The sequence below is a fragment of the Musca domestica genome, unplaced genomic scaffold, assembly GCF_030504385.1.
Source record: "Musca domestica strain aabys unplaced genomic scaffold, Musca_domestica.polishedcontigs.V.1.1 2, whole genome shotgun sequence".
Classification (NCBI taxonomy): Eukaryota; Metazoa; Arthropoda; class Insecta; order Diptera; family Muscidae; genus Musca; species Musca domestica.
The window spans coordinates 20,256,076-20,276,614 of NW_026712249.1; the positions used below are offsets into that span (position 1 = coordinate 20,256,076).

The following is a 20,539-nucleotide window of genomic DNA, read 5'->3' on the forward strand; positions in this document are numbered from 1 at the left end:
ATATCCTAATATTGTTACACAATCAAGATCTGGTATTCAGATGGAAAATATCGGTCCACTTCTTGTGGTACCTCGCCCATTAAAGGTGGAAATTTTGAATATTTTATAAAACTCAAACTGAAAATCCGATTCCTTTTACACTTGGCACTTCTGAATATTCCTATCAACACAGGATCTATTATAAAACCGGTAGAGATCGGACCAATCTTCTGGTACTTCCCCTACTAAGGGTTAAAATTTTGAATATCCATGATGGTCATAAAACGTGAAATAAGCATCAGGTTCTCTTTATATTTCACACATGCCATTATTTTTACTAACACAAGACCTGTTGTGAAGATGGGATATATCTGTCCACTCCTTCTGATACCTCCTCCACATAGGCTCAAATTTATATTATATTCATGAAGTTCATAAAAAGCGTAATTAACATCCGATTCCATTCCAGACTTGGTACATCTCAATATTTCCATCAACACCAGATCTGTTATTAAGATGGTAGAGATCGGACCATTTATTTTGCTACCTGCTACCTAGAAAAAAACAAGTAAAAAAGTTATAAGTTCGGCCAGGCCGATCTTTGCATACCCTCTACCATTTGGAACGATTTTGTCAATTTTCAAAAAAGAAAAAAAAAATGCGTCCTCTTAAAATCTTAAAAATACCAAATGTAGCCCTTATATTAGGTTCTATATGACGACGTGGACCTGCATAGGCAACTTTTGTCATAAACCATTACAACACTCAAATGCGAAACTTGAATTCGGTGAATGATGTAGCTAAAATCATCAAAATACTGAATAAAGAGAGTAACCGTTATATTTGGGGCTATACAAAGAGTAGTCCTGCACAGAAAAATTTTTTTCATCGGCTGTAGTATCTATTACGAAATTCAAACACCAAATTTGAAACAATTCCGGTGAATAATGTCGCTAAAATCATTAAAATACCGATTATCGGGAGGTACCGCCATAATGGGGGCCATACGAAGACGTAGACCAGCATAGACAATTTTCTGCCTTAGGCTGTAGTATCCATTACGAACTTCCAATGCAACAATTGAAACAATTTCGGTGAAAAATGTCGCTAAAATCACCAAAGTACCGAATATCGGGAGGTCCCGTTACAGGGGGGCTTTACCAAAACGTCGACCTACATGGCCCATTTTCAATACCAAAAGTCCTGCAAATATAATGTACATTTGAGTAAAATTCTATCATCCTACTTCTTTTCGTTCAGAAGCTAGAGTGATTTCCACAGACGGACAAACGGATAGACGTACGGACATTGCTAAATCGACACAGAATTTTATGCTGATCAAGAATATATATACTTTGTGGGGTCTTAAATGTGTATTATGAGGTGGAATGACAAACTTAATATACCCTGCATACTATGGTGGAGGGTATAAAAATGCAATTCTACAATAAAATATAGAAAATATTTCTGAATAATCAATATATTTATACCCTACAACACTATGTGTTGGGGGTATTATAAGTTTGATTGGGCAAAAAATTATGTAACACCTCGAAATATTGGTTTCCCATATAGGAAAGTATATATGGATCTTCCTAGCTCGCCGAGCTGAGTCGATCTAGCTATGTATGTCCGTCCGTCCGTCTGTCCGTCTGTCCGTCTGTCCATGTTAATTTGTAATCACTCTACAGGTCGCAATTATGGCCCGATCCTTGCGAAATTTTCCACGAAGGTGGGGTTAGGGTCAGAATAGAAGCCTATTTCTTTTGGAGATGATCGCCAAATGTTTAGGGGTTGAAATGGACCAAATACTGAAAAAATGTCGGATTTTGCAGTAGCTATACAGGTCGCAATTATAGACCAATCGACGCGGAATTTCGCATGTAGCTAGAGTTTAGGGCGGGGAAGAAGTCTACCAATTTGGGTGGTCATCGGATAATATTTAGCGGGTAAAATAGACCATGTCTTTTGTGTTGAAAAAATTCAAAGTTTTTCATTAAACCGTGAATTTTTTAAATCCCGGCGAAATCACAAAGTCATGATAAGGTTACTTCTGACCTTTACATTGATGTTAACATCCAACAAATCGGATATATAGCAAAATATGTGCGATATATATGTCTATCAAAGAAGATATGCTTGAAAGATTTCTTATATGTCGAGAACGGCTGAACTGATTTCGACAGTTTTCATTAATTCAGAATGGCCTCTTGGCAGGAAAGAAGAAACATCTAAAAAAATCGCATAAAAATATCTCTCTAAAGATGAAAATATTGATTTTGTAAAATTTTCTCATATTTTTTCAATTTTGTCATATTTTTGGTATATTTTCATTTTGAATTAAACATTTGGTAATTTTTCTACAGCTAACAAAACTAAGTAGTTAGGATATCACGATATCATATACAGATCGCATTTATGGCCCGATCCTTACGAAATTTTGCATGGGGATAAGATGAGGGTCAGAATAGATGCCTACTCTTTTTGGAGATGATCGCTATATATTTAGGGGTTGAAATGGACCAAAAAACTGCCAAATTGTCAGCAGGTCGTAATTACCGTCCGATCCTCACGCACATTTGAATGGGGGTTACCGCACATTGCAAAAGCCAAGCAGTTTCGGATGGCCTTCCAAAAATATTCAATGTGTGAAATAGTTTGCCAACTTTTGTAGACTAAATACGAAAATGTCCATTCCAGCGACATCTACCAATAAATTGGAAATGAGCAAATTCGTTTAAGCTACTATTATCCGAAAATTAGAGAACGAAACATGATGGTTTTCTTTTATTATTTGTCCCAATATCTTGTGGAGTTCTTTCGAGTATCTCGCCTGTATAAACAGTATGGTTTATTATAGTGTTGTAGGGTATTCAACGGTCGGCCCCGCTCGACTGTAGCCTTTGCTTACTTGTTTAATAAAATATAACATAATTCTTTAATCACCAAAGAAAAACCAAATTATATCTTTGCGTCATAAACAAAACAAAAGACTTAAGAACCAAACCTTATAAATTTGCCACATATAAGGAAAAAGACTTAAGAAACAAACCTTCAAATGTTTGATTTACTCCCAAAAACATTTCTCTCTCTCTTTTTCTCTCTGAGTCCACTCGTACCAGTGTTTGCAAAAACAAAGCATATATTTTTGCGCAAAAAACGAAAGACTTAAGAAACAAACTTCAAAGGCTAAACATAAAGACGACAAAAGACTTAAGAAACAAGCGTTAAAATTTTCTTCTTCATTTCGATACTCTTAATCATGCTAGCAACAGCAAATCTTTTTCACCCAAAAAACGAAAGACTTAAGAAACAAATTTTTGAAATTATGCGAATTCTTTAGCAAATAACAACAAAAACCTTAGGAAACAAATGTTAATCATTTTTTTCTACATTCCCCGCTAAGGTGACATTTTTATTATTTAATTTTTATTGTTCTCTCAAAATTTATGACAAATATTAAAAACTAATTATAGACAAACTAAATCACTTTCAGTTTCACAACAAAAAAATAATTCTTGGCGTTGATTAAAAATAAACGTTGGCCAAGTTATAGATACGTTGAAACTTCTTGTGTGGTAGCGGTTTTTTGGTTTTATTTTAATTTTTTTTGCTGGCCATCTTAGCTTGAAATCGAAATTGAAAATTTACATAAATTATGGGTCAACTTAATCAAATGGCAAAAATTCCAAAACTAGCTGACGGCTGCATGGACAACCACAACTCAACTCATCTCATCTCGAAAAAAAAAAGATCAGAATCAATTCAATAATCTAAAACAACAACAACAATAACAATGCTAATAATAGTAATGCTATCTGGTGACACTAACAAAAAACCAAAGGCGTAAAATTGTCTTTCAGCCAAATCACCTTAAGAAATCGAAAAAATAGTAGAGTAGGCTTCAAATTCATTTACGAACATATTTACCTTTTGTTATTCATTTGGGATAATTTGCATATTTTTTTTTTAACTTTTTTGTTGTTTATCAATTTGTTGGACGATGGGGACAAGTTTTGAGAGCTACATTGAAAATAATTTATTTTTTGATATTTTCGTATAAAAGTTGAATGATCTTCGGGAATTAGTATGCAGTGAAGTGTAACAGTTCAAGAGACAAAGAAGTCTCCAAGACAAAAAAGTAAAAAAGACAAGAACTACAAATTTAGAAAAAAAATCGAAACGAAACGAAAAAAGTGCAAAAAAATCGAATTAACGAAAACCGAACGAAATCCTTTGAAAATGCGTGCCTTGATTGTGTTCTCAGCATTGTTGGCAGTTTCCTGTGCTGCCCCTCAATATGGTTATCTGCAACCCAACCCCCATGGATTACCTCCCACCGTTGCCAGCCATCGTGGTGGTGATAAATATTTGCCACCTCCCGGCAAACCCCTGGATCCAATTGTACGCAAGCAATTCTATGTGATCTCAGCTCCCGAGGATAGCGACAGCCAACCCAAACAGAAACATTTGGTATTGGGTCGCCCACAAAAGAACTATCGTGTTGTCTTCATCAAGGCTCCCAACCCTGGTGCTGGTAACGTTAAATACTCTGCCGAATTTGCGCCACAGGAAGAGAAGACTGTCATCTATGTTCTCAACAAGAAAGAAAATGAATTGGATGCCAGTGATATTGCCACTCCAGCACCAACTGTGCCCAGCAAACCCGAAGTCTTCTTCATCAAATACAAGACCGATGAGGAGGCTAAACAGGCTCAAAAGGAAATTCAAGGTAAGTAGCCCAAAAGGACAATCTATAGAAATGGAGCATAAAATAATTGTTGTTTTTTTGTACTCCTTCCAGATGAATACGACAAATTGGGTGGCACCAACGAACTTGCCGAAGAAACCACTGCCCCCATCACCTCAGTCATTGGCTCTTTGGACAGCCTTAATCCTGATGGCAGCTACAATTACCGTCAAACCAACGACAATGCCGGTTTGGTTGAAAAACCCACCAGCCAATACTTGCCCTCGTTGTTGAAACATTAAATATTGTTTTTGTTTTTTTTTTTTTTTAGTTTAGTTGTTAGTTGTTTTTTAGTTTTATAAACAAATTGTTCATTTTTTCATTGCCATTATTTTCATAGGAATACTTCAATAAAGTGTTTAGTTAAATTTTATAAAAAAAACTTATTTTTTTTTAATTTTGTAGAAATTATTGTTACACCAAGGGATACAATTTCTAGATTAAAAAAGGAAACCTTGGTTTACCTTGGCAATAGTTCTGAAAATTATAAAAGACAGATTTTAAATGGAAAACCAAAAATATCAGAATTTTAACCTCACAGTGTTTCAGAATCTTGTTCAATAAACTGCAACCTTTTTAATAATATGGTTAAAAACTACCTTTAATTAGGATCTTAGCTAGTCAAAATTCTACACAGTGACCTGTCATACAATTTTACTATAGGTCCTGGAAGACTTCACAAGTCTAAATCACACCTCAATGCCAGAATTGGACTTGTATTCGGACTTGTATTGCCCATTTGGTGCACAATTAATTTGAAATCGGATAAAGATATATATATAGGAGCTATATTCAAATCTGAATCGATCTCGATAAAATTTAGCAAATGTATTTCTGACTGTATCTGATGTATTTCCCCAAATATTGTTGTTACAGAGTGCATATTACGTCTGCGGAGGACTAAAATTACAAATCGGAAAAACAATATATATGGGAGCTATAGCTATATCTGAACCGATCTTCACCAAATTTGACATACTTGCTTCTAGGCTCAATTCGGTCATAAGTACCAAATTCCATCCCATTTGGGCAAATATTAGACGTTTGGTGGACAATAAAAGCTAAATCGAATGAAGTTATGTATGGGAGCTATATCCAAATCTGAACCGATATCGATAAAATTTAGCAAAGATATTTCTGAACTGCATTTGATATATTTCCCCAAATATTGTTGGGGCTGTGGAGGGCAATAATAACAAGTCAGATGAACAATAAATATGGGAGCTATAGCTATATCTGAACCGATTTCGATCAAATTTGGCATACTTTTTTTCAGGCCTAATCTGGTTGTATGTGCAAAATTCCATACTATTCGGACTGATATTACACGTTTGGTGCACAATAAAAAGCAATTCGGACGAAGATATATATGGGAGCTATATCTAAATTTTGATCGATTATTTCCAATTTCAATAGGGTTCGTCTTTGGGCCAAACAAATGATTTGTGCAAAATTTCATCTGGATAGGGCAATAAATGCGAACTGCACTTTGCTTACAAAAATACGGATGGACAGACAGTCGGACGGGCATGCATAAATCGACTCAGAATATGATTCTATGCAGATCATCAAAAGGAACTATGGGTCTATCTCGTTTCCTTTTGCCTGTTACAAACAAATGCACAAAGACATAATACCCTGACCACCTTGTGGTGTTGGGTATAAACACATTATGGGCTTTAAACCCAACTTTTTGCGAGTTTGTGCAAAAATCTCCAACAAAACAATGATTTTAGAAGGATGACATTCAAGACACAAATATTCTTCATGAAATTTCACTATAAGTCACCAACAAAAAGAAATCTCTACGGGGTGAGATGAGAAAACTGCAACTGCAACTTCAGACTGCTGTCATTTCTAAGCCACTCGTTCGACAGCTATAAAATTAATCCAGTGACAGCTCATTATATTGTTAACAAGCGTACAAAAGCATTTTGATGAGAATTTTCTAGAAAAAAAATTATTCGTGATGGAATTGAAGCATAATAGTGTGATTTCTTTATATTTGGCTGGAAAACCACAAGTGCCTATCGTCAGCCAGAGCACTCCAGCATTTAAATGTGAATAAATCGTTTGTATCTCGTACCATCGCTCGTTACTGTGATACTGGTGGCGTAGCCCGACATGGAAGTAAAGGAAGTGGACGGAAGAAAACAGCAACATCAGCAGAAATGGTTCGAAAGGTAAAGTAGCGACTTGATCGAAACCTGTCGCGTCGCAGTGGCCGAAAAATGGCTCGTGAGCTGAACATATCGCAATATTCCATTCAATCCAACAATTTCAACAATCGGGCTGTTAATTCACATATTATAAGAGTTATATTTATTAAAAATTTTGACCCTTTGTGGGGGAGGTACTTTATGGAGTGGAGTGGTCAATTTTCTCACCTGACCTAGCACTAATGCAAATATTAGGATTTGCAAAAAGATGGAGCGAAATCGGGTTATTCTTTCTCTTTGTGTGCAGTAAATTATTTTCTTTGAAAATGTTGAAATTTTGTGGGGATATTGCCCATCTCCAAACTCGACCTATGTTTGACAATATTATTACGATATAACAAGTATGGATGAAATCGGATACTCCCTTCGAGAGTTATCTTAAACTCCAGCCAGACAGACATATTTTGAGAAATAAATTTGAAATGAAGGCGACATTGCTTTATATTTGTTAATTTGTTGCAATCTGTTAGAGTTAAACATTTAAATGAAATATTTATAAATCAATTAGCTCTTAGGCCATATATATGATTATTTTCCGAAAAAAAAAAAAACGTAATCGCATAGACATACTTGTCGGTTAAAATAAAATGTTTCAACTGCAACTCTTAGCTTGGAAAGCTAAAAAAAATTAATTAACCCTCAGATACTGCATGATGTCTGGAACTTATTTTCTTTGTTTTTTATGTACAAAATCCACAACTTTATTCAATTTTTATATCTTTTCACCAGAAATAAAAAAAATAAGGTGTAAGGATGTTACTAATAAATCCCTTATTTGGTAATCATTTTTTTTTATTTTCGATATTTCAAAATTTTTTTTATTCTAAATATTCCAACCATTATGTTGTCTAATTGAATTGAAAATTGCCGTAGCAAACATTTTCACATCGATCTACTTTTTGACTCTGATCTAAGGTGTTTTTTTAAAGTCTGGATCATATTTTCCTGCTGAAGAGGATGTAATGTGATGGAAACAAGTAAAAGAGCATTTAAGTTCGGCCGGGCGGAACTTTTAATACCCTCCAGCATTTTGAATTAACCTGAAAATATTCAAAAAAATCTGGCTAAATATACCGCTCAAAGGTAAACCATTATATGGGCGCTATATGTAGACGAGATTCTGCATGAGTAATTTTTTATCATCGGCTGTAGTGCCGATTCCGAACTTCAACATAGAAATTTGAAACAATTCCGGCGAATAACGTCGATCATATCATCAAAATACCGGGTAAAGGGAGGTATCGTTTTATGGGGCCTTTATAAAGACATGGACCTACATAGACAATTATCCGTCATAGGCTGTATCCATTTCGAACTTTAAATATGAAATTTGAAACAACGGGGTACCGGTGTATGGGGGATATTCCATATCGTGGGTCGATGTAACCCATCCTTGAACTTGACCCGCCTGCAGACAAAGGACTAATCTGTGCAAAATTTTAGCTTCTTATCTTAATTCGTTTTGATCCTAGCGTGATTGCAACAGACGGACGGATATGGCTAAATCGTCTTACAATTTTACGCTGATCAAGAATATCTAGACCTAAAATTATTATTTCGATGAGTTACAAACGGAATGGCAAACTTATCTTGTATGGTGGAGAGTATAAAAATACATCCTTGCAATAAAATTGTGAAAGGTGCTGTTTTGGAGTAGTAGGAATTGGAATTTTCACTTCGTAACGGGTCGAAATTTGATTGGCAAAAATTTAGAGTACTTTTACTAGATAACATGCCATATCCGACCCAAAATAGGGCCAGCCCGTTTTGCACGTACCTTCTGATATTACAGTACTACGGAAGTTTCAATCTCAATTTGCAACCGAATTGACTGTGCTTAATTTTCAGACGAAGAGGGTAAAATTTTTAAATCATAATGGATAGAGCCCACCCTTGTTATAAATATTTAACAGGACAGTTCAACAGTTTCTTTTTTTTTTTTGGGTTCAAATGCTACTAGTGAAAATTTTAAAATATTTTACCTTTGTAGTTCATATCCAGAGCACAGATTTGCTCGCGAACAGGATTGTTCGAAGAGTGGGAGTATATTTAGGGAATCTACTCTTCACTCTTTTGTTTTATTTGGGAACACTCCTGAGTCACTCATGAAAAAAACTTAAGAGTGGAAGCAGAATCGCTGAAAATAGAGCAATGGTTTGCTTGTAAATAAGTGGATAAAGATGTTTAGTTCTGTGATTCGTGTGTGTGTAACAGAAAACGGGTTTTGAGGGTGGTTTTGTACAGAAAAATGAAAATGTACAGAAATAGAACGACGGTATAACAAAAACAAGGAAAATACAATAACTCATATTCGAGCGATATCGAAAAATTGAGTCCGCTCCATTTTTTCTGCTCCCAGTAGTGCACTCGCTCAAATTTGTTTAAAGAGTGAAAATCACTTAGGCAAATGAGATATACAGACATCCCTTAAAGGTGGGGGAAAATATTTCTTCATGGAATTTTAAGAAACTTCCCGTTTTTCGATTTTGTTAAGAATCCCAAGAAGGGACAAATTGATGGAGGAAATCGGAAAAATTAATCTGTCATGACAAGAAATTGTTATTAAGAAATATTTAAAATTGCTTTCAAAGTAAAATTCAGAGGGGTGGGGTGTAACACATACAAGTGTGTATGTATATAACATATGAATGTAGGCACCCTCTGGTGTGATTGAATAAACGTAGGCATTCCATGGATAAAAGAAGAATCATATGAAAAAGACCTCTAGGTCTTCTAGGGGACTAAGACCACTAAATCTTCTAGGCGAAGAAGACATCTAGGAAGGTCTTGTGTGATCAGAAAAAGAGAGTTCTTCTTTGACTAGAAGACCAAGAGGTCTTCTTAGCTCAGAATACCTCTCCTCTTCTGATCACACAAGACCCCTAGTTCAAGAAGACCTTTAGGTCTTCTGGGCCAAGAAAATCTCTTGGTCTTCTAGGGGAAGAAGACCTCCGGGTCTTCTAGAAGAAGAAGACCTCTAGGCCTTCTAGTCCAAGAACACCTCAAGGATTTTTAACCGAAGTAGACATCTGGGTCTTTTAGTCTTTTTCGTCGAAGAAGACCTCAAGGTCTTCTAGTCCAAGAATACCTCTAGGTCTTCTAGTCGAAGTAGACCTCTGTAGGTCTTCTAGTCAAAGAAGACATTGAGGTCTTCTAGTCGAAGAAGACATTGAGGTCTTCTAGTCGAAGAAGATCTAAGATAAAATATACAGAAATTAAAGAAATACATTTTTATTGGATTTTTTTTATTTCTTTATCAAGTATACAACATTACAAAAATATCAATTTAACAACAAACACCACAAATATTTCTCGAAAAAATAAAAAGCAAATTAATTATCAATTCAATATCACCTCAAAATGCAAACTTATTTATGATTGGCTGGCAAATAAGTTTGTTGAGTATTGGTGCCGGTGTGGGCAACTTGAACGGGACCAACATATTGACTACCATTGTCACCATCCACCAACTGGGAACCGGCGCTACCATCATCCCCCTCAGAACCACCACCCAAACTGCCAATTACCGATGAAACTGGAATGGGTCCCTCATTGCTGACATCTGAGCTACCGCCCAGAGCATCATACTGAGCTTGAATGGTATGTTGGGCATGAATGGCCTCCTCGGGTGTCTTGTATTTGATGAAGAACACCTCGGGTTTGTTATTAACTGGAGCTGGGGTGACAACTTCAGCGCTGACATCCAAAGCATTGTTCTTCTTGGAGAGTACATAAATTGCGGTCTTCTCTTCGGTGGGTGCAACATTGGCAATAATCTTAGCCTTGTTGTGGGTGTTCGAGGGTGCATCAATGAAGACAACACGATAGTTCTTCTGTGGGCGACCAATGTTGACATAGCGTACAATTTGTTGTTCATCACTGTCGACGGGAGCGGTGTGCAGATAGAAATGTTTGGTCACCAACGGAGCTTGATGATTTTGTAAATGGCCTAGGAATGCCTGTTGTTCTTCAACATTTACAGCGGAATTTTGAGAGAAGGATGAGCCGGAATTGTATTGTGAATTGCCAAAGGAACCACCGACGGAGCCGCCACCAACACTGCCTCCGCCAACACCAAAGCTGCCAAAGGATGGAGCAAATCCAGAGTTTCCGAATTGTCCCACCGATGGTTGGGAGGCAAAATAGGCATTACCGGAGGCGGTGGGGCTATAGGAGGACGAAACGCCGCCGGGGGCACGCAAAAATGAGCCGCCTCCACTGCTATGGCCTTGATTGTAACGATAGCCCAGGCTCAGATCCGGACGGGCATTGGCACAGCTTAAAAGCACCGTAGCGCAGGCAAATAACTGAAAGGAAAAAGGGAGAAGGATTAGAAATGGCAGAAAATATTAAAACAATTAAAAAATCGAATTAAATAGAAATCTTTTAACTCAATAACAAGAAAGCCTCCGAGAGCTTTACGAAAGTTTCCGTGAGCTTTTTTAAATGGTACTACATATGGTACCCTTTGTATTTGAGGAAGCAGTAAAGATAGAACTCCTAAATTCGAAATGAGGGTCACTGATGGAGTGTATTATGGTTTTTGGAAATTTGTACTAGAAGTGTACGAAAAGTACTAAAATGTACAACATTTGGTAGCATTTCGTATCATGTGAACGGTTAGAGCTATAAACTTGAATTTTGGAATGGGAATTAATGTTGAGGAGTAGAGTCTCGATGTAAGAAGGTAGTTGTGGAAGTGAGTACCCATATGTACAACAAGTACTAAACAGTACTAAATTTAGTACAATTTGAATTTGGAGGAATGGATGAAGCTGGAATTCTGAAATCTAAAATTAATATTATTGTCGAAGTGTAGGATATGGAGGCAGCTTTCGAAATTGGTACAATTTAAAGTTTTTGGGGGAACAGTGTGGCTTGTATGTTCGGGATACCGTAGTATTTTGTTGTTGCAAAATGGTCAGGCTTTATCCCTTTTTTGTTGTTTTTATAAAAACAACGTTTGTTTATTAGTGGAGAACGATGGTAATGTTTACCAGGGGGTAAGGCAGGGAATATCTAGGTTTCAGTTCCCTTGTTTTTTGTCTGGGATATTCTCCCCAGAAGTTATTTAAAAATAACTTCTATGACAAAAAACATTTTTTACCCAAGTGACGAGATCGTAAGCTCAATAGAAGAGGAACCAAAGAATTAAATAAAACTAAAATTCTTTTGGAAAGTCTTCTAAATCTTACAACCGCACTTATAAACATTTACATCTTTCTCCACTTGTTATGCTTTCGTTCAACCTGAACGAAGTAGCAATAGAGTTGGAAGCCTGACATTTGGAAATAAGATTACTAATGGATTGTAGGACAGAGGTATGTCGGTAGGTTTGGAAATTCGTACATTTGTGTACTAAATGGTACTAAATTTGGAAAAAAATTAATTTTGGGTGAACCGATAGAGTTGGAATCGTGATTTTTTTTTAGGTAGTTATGAAAATTTGTAATTAAGTGTTTTGGAGAACCAATAGAGTTAGATTGGAGAACCAATAGAATTGGAATTAATCTTACTATTGCCTTGTAGGACAGAGGAATGTAAGTAGTTTTGAAAATTCGTACTTATACGTACCAAATTGTACTAAATTTACAAAAAAAAATTATTTTGGGTGAACCGATAGAGTTGGAATCCTGAAATTTGAAAATTAGATTTCTATTGGCTGTAAGATGTGGGTAGGTATGAAAATTTGTACTTAAGTGTACTAATTGACACTAAATTTGGTACAATTTAGATTTAGGTGAACCAATAGAGCTAGTATACGGAAAACTGGAAATAAGATTACTGTCGGAGTGTAGATTTGGGATATGTTGGCAATTTTGGAAATTTGTACTTATATGTACTAAAATGTACTAAATAAAGTACAATTTATACTTGGGAATTGGAATTGGGATTACTGTGGGAGTGTAGAATTGGGGTATGTAGGAAGGCTGGGAAATTCGTACTTATGTGTACTAAATGGTACTAAATTTGTTACAAATTGGAATTGTGAAGAATCGATGGAGCTGGAATTCCAAAATTTGGAATGAGAGTCACAGACGGAGTGCAGCATAGATGTACCAAAGGGTGTTTGAAAATCGAACTTTAAATTTCGAAAATGTTCTAAAATGTTACTAAACTTCTGAAATGGTACCATTTTGTACAATGTTAACGGAGAGACCTAAACATTTGTATTTGATTTGAGAACCATCGTTGGAAAGTAATTTTCAAAATTTGAAGCTGGTTCGGTAATGTGTACTAAGTGTGCGTACTGTATTAAAAAGATCTAAATTTGGAAGCGTTTGTTTTGGTTTGAACGTATGGAGGTGGAATTTAAAGAAAAAATTATTAGGCTACCGGTTGGTGGTAGGTTTGTAATAAAGATGTGGTTTTGGAAAAGTGTATTATAGGTACATGAAAAGTACTAAATAGTACAATATTTGGTACAATTTGTGCTTAAAATCTGAAATAGGTACAGATAGTGCTTAAAATCTGAAATTTGGTATTATGGCCGATGTTCATGTGTAGCCTGGACATATGGACATGGTCTCGGCAATGTGTATAACTATAATTGTACTAAAAGTACTTAATTGTACTAGCTTTGGTATTGGATAATGGAATAGAGATAAAATTCTGAAATTTGATATTTAGTTCACCCATGGTATCTGCGTTTGAAATTTGGCGATCGTCCAATATTTGTACAAAATGCGTTCAATGTTTGTACGAAAAGTACTAAATGGTACTAAATTTGGAATAAGGTGAAGGGATAGGGCTGGAATCCTCAATCCTCAATTTGAGTTTGAAGTCTCTATTAGTATCTGGAATTGAGATATGGAAGAGGTTTGGAAATATTTACCATAATTGTACGAAAAGTACTAAATTTGCTATAGGATGGAGGAATCCAAAAATTTAATATAGATTTCACTGTTGATATCCGTGGTAAACATATGGAGGTGGTTTTGGAAATGTGTACTATAATTGTACGAAAAATACTAAATAGCACTTAATTTACAGTTGAGTGAAACAAAGGAGCTGAAACTCTGAAATTTGATATTGAGGTCTCTGTAGTTATCTTGAATTGAGATATGAAGGTGTTTTTTTAAATGTACTCTACAATTGTTCGAAAAGTACTAAATGACACTATATTTGGTTTGGGTGAAGAGATAGAGTTTAAATCCTGAAATTTGATATACATATTACGTTTGTTGTCTGTGGTTAACATATGGAGATGGTTTTGGGAGTTACTACTATAATTGTATGAAAAGTACTAAATAGTACTATATTTGGTACAATTTGGTATAAGGTGAACAGATAGTGCTTGAAATCTGAAATTTGGAAATATGGTCGCTGTTCTTGTGCAGCCTAGACCAATGTAGCTGGTTTCGAAATGTGCACTATAATTGTACGAAAAGTATTAAAAGGTACCATATTTCGCTGACGAAGTAGCGGGCAACTGCTTGTAAAAATATTGTTTTATTATTCTTTTTTATTTGCATAATATAAAAAACGCTAAGTTGGATCCGTTTTGCCTTCGGAGCTTTGTAAACAAAATGTCCATGGATAAATGCCGGAAAAAGCATTTTGGAAAAATTTTATTATATTTTTTCATCAACTGATTATTGGCTTTTTTTAAGTCTTTTCAACTTCAGGCATCAGCTGCAAATTCCATCAGTTTTTTTCTTGAAAACTTCCAAAGCTTTTGTTCCTTTTAAGGCTTTCACTAATTCGAACCCGAAATTTAATTCGAACTCGAAATTTTTTTATGGATAAATAAACTTAAAGCTTTTAAAAGCTTCAATATGAAATATTTTTTTTTTACATAAATTTTGTTTTGAAGCTTTGTTTGAGACTTTTTCGATTAATATTTTTAAGGATTAAAATGAGTTTGTTTGCTTTTATAGGCAATTTTGATATTTATGTCAAAATAATTTATAACAACTTAAGCCGAATTTTTTTGTCTTCTGAGCTTTCTTAATTGATATTCGTTAAAGTTTTTGCCTTCATATTTTCTAAACAGATTTATGTATGTAGCTTCCAAGTAACTTATCTGTATAAAAGCTTTCCGTTTAACGGCTTGAAATCGAATCCTTCTCTAAATAATTAATATTCATATGAAACAATTAACTGAAAATATATTTTTTAACTTTGATATTTATAAAAAACTTTAACTGAAAAGCTTGGAGAGAAAAGCTTTGGAAATTTTCATACTTGATTTTAACACATTTTATTTAAAAGCTTCTTTGATTGAATTTTTATATCGCAAAAAGCTCATTAACTGAACTTTATATAAGCTTAGAGTGAAAAGCTTTGGGAATTTTTGGGTTAGATTTTAACACATTTTATTAAAAAGCTCTTTTTGTTCGATTTTTAACTGATAAACTTGGAGAGGTCTGTTTTGAGATTTTTTGCACTTAATTTAAATACATTTTATTTAAAAGCTTTTTTGATCAAAATCTAAACTTCGGTGCAAAGCACTTTACATACTAACTGGTATTTATTAAAGCTTGGAGTGGAAAGCTTTGAGCGTTTTTGCGATTGCTTTTAACACTACCTTAAAGCTCGTTTGGTTAACATTTTAACTTCAGTGAAAAGCTCTGATATTTAACTGATACTTATAAAAGCTTAGAGGGAAGTTTAGGGAAGCTTTCAGAATTTTTTGCCCTGGATTTTTTAATACTTTTTTAAAAGCTCTTTTGGTAGACATTTAATGAAATTTAATATTTATAAAAGCTTGGAGCGAAAAGCTCTGGGAATTTTCGCGCTTGGTTTTAACACATTGTATTTTAAAAGCTCTTTTGGTTAAAATTTAAAGTTCGATGAAAAGCTCTATATATTGCATATGTAACTCAAGGAGCTTTTTTCTAAGTTTTCATTTTCACATATTTCACAACACATTTTGAAACACTGTACACTGTTATCCTTTAGTTCTCCCAATGTGTAATCCAAATCTAGTAGCTGTTGTTGATTTCTTTTTTGTTCCACTTTCAAACTCACCACAAAAGAATTCATGCTCAGGCTTAATTTAAAATCCTTCCCTCTAAACTTAAGGACGAAAAATCTGTTCTCTCTAAGACAGTTGTTGATGAACTACTGATACCAAATACCAGCCAAACAAACAGTTTTATACCAAAACTTTTCGAAATCGAAATCCAATCAATCGAACGGCTAATAAAAACTCCCCCAGAAGTTCCGTCCATAGCCGCCATGTAAGAAATGTCCAACAATAAAGTCTAGGAACAACAAATTCACAAAATCTTTAATTTAAACTAATTAAAGAAATTTCAAACAAAAAAATCTCACCAGAAGGCAGACATCATCACCAGCAAAGTGTCATAAATCGATGACTCCAAAATGTGTACGATGTCCGGTATTTCCAAAATGGTCTAAGCTTGGTGTTCTCCAACAATATTTGGCATCAATAGTTGCCCAACTGGTGGCACTAAAAGGTGCTAATTTTTTTCAGTTTGACAGGTTCAATTTGATGTTGCTCTTGATGGCTTTAGATCAAAATGGCAAGGGGGATTTGTGTCCAAATCGTAGAGAGTAGAGTCACCGCCAACTGTTGGCTTTGTCACACAATTAGTTATTAATTAATACAATTCTGCATATGATGAGCCAAAGAGTGGTGCGGGATATCGCGACATAACTTTATTTTCTGATTTTTATTGATAATATGTGATTTTATTTAGAGCTCCGCTATTGTGTCGAAATGAATGCATGACACAGAGAAATCTATTGTTTTAAGTTCAATGATATTTATATTAACACTAATTAAGTATTTTTTTTTTTTTCATTCCAAACCAGAAATGGAAAATTTAGTGATGCATGTAATCAGCGCGTAGACAGGATGCATAGTTGGGGTGACGTGGGAGGGGAGAGAAGAGTATTTGAGAGACCTTTTAATTTTTTATTCTTTGAGAAGACCAATTGCTCTTCTTTGAGAAGACCACTTGCTCTTCTGTGAGAAGACCACTTGCTCTTCTGTGAGAAGACCAATTGCTCTTCTATGAGAAGACCAATTGCTCTTCTATGAGAAGACCAATTGCTCTTCTATGAGAAGATCAGTTTCTCTTCTATGAGATGACCAGTTGCCCTTCTATGAGAAGACCAGTTGCTCTTCTATGAGAAGACCAGTTGCTCTTCTATGAGAAGACCCTTTGGTCTTCTATGAGAAGACCCTTTGGTCTTCTATGAGAAGACCCTTTGGTCTTCTATGAGAAGACCCTTTGGTTTTCTATTAGAAGACCCTTTGGTCTTCTATGAGAAGACCCTTTGGTCTTCTATGAGAAGACCCTTTGGTCTTCTATGAGAAGACCCTTTGGTTTTCTATTAGAAGACCCTTTGGTCTTCTATGAGAAGACCCTTGGGTCTTCTATGAGAAGACCCTTTGGTCTTCTATGAGAAGACCCTTTGGTCTTCTATGAGGAGACCCTTTCTTCTTCTATGAGAAGACCTTTTAGTCTTTTAGGAGAAGACCATTTGGTCTTCATCACCTAGTTATTCTGACAGCTTTTGAGACATAGAAAGCAATGCCTTTAGTCTTTGTCAGAGCGGCCATGGAGATATCGCCAACTCCAATCACTAGGAGAGTGCCATCTTCTCCTCTCTGTGGAAGACTTTCTATCTCTTCACGTCCAAAGTCTTGTTTTGTCTTCCAAATACTTCGATCATACGTTCGCTCTCGAAGTTGGTGCCAAATCCTCTGACGTACACAGTCGTTTTAGTTAGGCGAGGAATTTCGCTCCTCCTCATCAACTTAAGGCTACCGTTTTCCCAAGGTGGTTTTATCTTACCGAAATCTCCCTTAGGACGGCAGTGTTTGCATGTGCAGCAAGCTTAAAGAATATGATGGGAAGTGGCTTTATCCCGAGCTCATTTTTCAATATTTGCCAAATGGAATATTGCGATATGTTCAGCTCACGAGCCATTTTTCGGCCATTGCGACGCGGGTTTCGATCAAGTCACTTCTTTACATTTCGAACCATTTCTGCTGATGTTACTGTTTTCTTCCGTTCACTTCCTTGACTTCCTTGACGTCGGGCTACGTTACCAGTATCACGGTAATGAGCGATGGTACGAAAAACAAAAGATTTATTCACATTTAAATGCTGGAGTGCTCTAACGATAGCCAATTGTGGTTATCCAGCCAAATAAAAAGAATTCACGCTATCACGCTTGGATTCCATCACGAATAACTTTTTTTCTGAAAAATTCTCACCAAAATGCTTTTGTACGCCTGTAAACGATATAATGAGCTGACACTGGAATAATTTTAACAACTGTCGGACTAGTGGCTTAGAAATGTCAGCAGTCTGAGATTGATTGCAGTTTTTTCGTCTCACCCTGTATATTTCTTGGAGCAATATTTCACGGTGTTATATACTTTTTTTGCCCAGTCAAACTCATAATAGGTCCAACATATTGTGTTCTGGAAAAGCAATACTTTTACGCCGAAACATAGTAAAGGGAGATATATAGAGATATGGGAAAGTTAAAATTCTGAAAAAATGAAATATTTATCTGAATTGTCATTAAGGTCCATATAATTTTATTTTTGAAAATTGTTTCATGCAAATGTTGACCGCGACTGCGCCTAAAATGATACATCCGCAACATTGAAGCATGTAATTGTGACATACCGGCCGAAATGTTGGAAAGAGTATGCCAAAGTTGGACTAATCGGATAGACCATTTGTGGTGCAGTATCGGTCAGTATTTGCATGAAACAATACTCTAACATCAAATGATACAAATGGACCGTACTATCAATTTAAATAAAGTATTTTTTGATTTTTTTTTCCGAATTTTATGTGCTTTTTTAATTTCCTATTTCTTCTACACCTTTCCAAAAAAAAAAAGTCTGGGAAAGTATGCCAATTATTTTTCATTAAATATTACATTTACTATTTAATACATAGAAAGAGAAACTACATACATATTCAGTTCCTAGAAATGTGAAATCATACAAAATCTCAAAATTCAAAATTTTATTTGGCGCCATATTAATTAAACACTACAATTTTTTTGTTATTGCAAAATCACCTTGTAACACTTTTGTTTTAATTTAATTATCACTAATTCTGAAATTTTATTTTCTTTCTTACTTCTTCTTCTATTTACAGAGGGTTGGCAGGCATTACGCGATACCAAGAGCATACAATTTTGGGATTATCGTAAAGCGTTGGTTCACTTACAAGCGGCCTATGGCATATTTCCCTACTACAAGGTTTCCGTTGAGAATCGGTATGTAGAAAGAACTTATTACCTATGATTTGAGGCCTATAACAATTCTGTTTTTCGTTATTTTTATTGCAGTTTCAACAAGCCCCACGAATACATTATTACATTAGATGAAGGAGAATTCGGTTTGCCGGACAAATATTTCTATAATGCCGATCGAAATGATGAGGTGGGTAGTTTTTGTATAAACAATATTGATAATTTTATTTAATATTTTAATTTTTAGTTATTTAATTCGACCTTTATTTTTAATTATTTCGAGGCATTTGTTTTTTTTATTTTTTTTATTATTTTCGATGGAAAACATCATCGGGAACAATAATATTTAAACATATAACAAAAATGTACAAAATCTTGCCAAGTGCCGAAAGTGAGTGACGAAATATCAAAAATAATAATGTCTTTGTACATTTGTTTTTAACAGGCAAAAGGAAACGAGATTGATTATCTGCATAGAATCACATTCTGAGTCGATTTATGCATGTCCGTCCGTCTGTCTGTCCGTCCGTCTGTCCATGTATTTTTGTGAACAAAATGCAGGTCGCATTTATTATTCGATCCAGATGAAATTTTGCACAAATCATTTGTTTGACCCAAGGACGAACCCTATTGAAATTGGAGATAATCGTTAAAAATTTAGATATAGCTCCCATATATATCTTCGTCCGATTTGCCTTTTATTGTGCACCAAACGTGTAATATCAGCCCGAATATTATGAAATTTTGCACATACAACCAGATAAGGGCTGAAAATAAGTGTGCCAAAGTTGATCGAAATCGGTTCAGGTATAGCTATAGCTCCAATATATATTGTTCATGCGATTTGTTATTTTAGTCCTCCGCAGCCGTAATATGCACTCTGTAACAACAATATTTGGGGAAATATATCAAATACAGCTCAGAAATACCTTTGCTAAATTCTATCGAGATCGGCTAGGATTTGGATATATCTGCCATATATAACTTCGTCCAATTTATCTTTTATTGTGCACCAAACGTCTAATATTTGCCCAAAATGGGATGAAATTTGACACTTATGACCGAATTGAGTCTAGAAGCTAGTATGTCAAACTAGGTGAAGATCGGATCAGATATAGCTAAAACTCCCATATATATTGTTCATCCGATTTGTTATATTTGTTACCCACAGCCGTAATATGCACTCCGTAACAACGATATTCAGGGAAATATATGAAATACAGCTCAGAAATATATTTGCCAAATTTTATCAAGATCGGTTCAGATTTGGATATAACTCCCATATATATATATATATATATATATATATATATATATATATATATATATATATATATATATCAAATGGGCAAAACAAGTCTGAATTTAAAAGATACAAATGCTTCGGCATATT

The 20,539-nt window shown here is 35.1% G+C and overlaps 3 protein-coding genes across 7 annotated transcripts in view; 2 read left to right on the top strand and 1 right to left on the bottom strand.

The window, feature by feature from the left end:
• The window catches only part of LOC101892772 (protein gone early), a 214,327-nt gene that overhangs the window by 184,295 nt on the left and 9,493 nt on the right, over positions 1-20,539 (top strand). For all 5 annotated transcript variants that reach the window (XM_059121938.1, XM_059121935.1, XM_059121936.1 and 2 more), the window contains 2 exons: positions 19,050-19,170; positions 19,243-19,336. In XM_059121938.1, coding sequence (XP_058977921.1) covers positions 19,050-19,170; positions 19,243-19,336 — 215 coding nt within the window. The remainder of the gene's footprint in view (positions 1-19,049; positions 19,171-19,242; positions 19,337-20,539) is intronic.
• LOC101892429 (uncharacterized) lies at positions 3,544-4,984 on the top strand. The gene is made up of 2 exons (XM_005176500.4): positions 3,544-4,711; positions 4,784-4,984. Exons 1-2 carry the CDS (start codon positions 4,222-4,224, stop codon positions 4,969-4,971), a joined length of 678 nt encoding a protein of 225 aa, XP_005176557.1. The 5' UTR covers positions 3,544-4,221; the 3' UTR covers positions 4,972-4,984.
• Positions 10,213-16,065, bottom strand: LOC101892600 (uncharacterized). The gene is made up of 2 exons (XM_005176501.4): positions 15,922-16,065; positions 10,213-11,255 (listed from the first exon to the last, which is right to left on the bottom strand). Exons 1-2 carry the CDS (start codon positions 15,934-15,936, stop codon positions 10,317-10,319), a joined length of 954 nt encoding a protein of 317 aa, XP_005176558.1. The 5' UTR covers positions 15,937-16,065; the 3' UTR covers positions 10,213-10,316.

Coding starts and splice junctions, on each gene's coding strand:
- LOC101892429 (XM_005176500.4), top strand. CDS start 4,222: ATGCGTGCCTTGATTGTGTTCTCAGCATTGTTGGCAGTTTCCTGTGCT. Junction 4,712..4,783: donor GGCTCAAAAGGAAATTCAAG/GTAAGTAGCCCA, acceptor TACTCCTTCCAG/ATGAATACGACAAATTGGGT.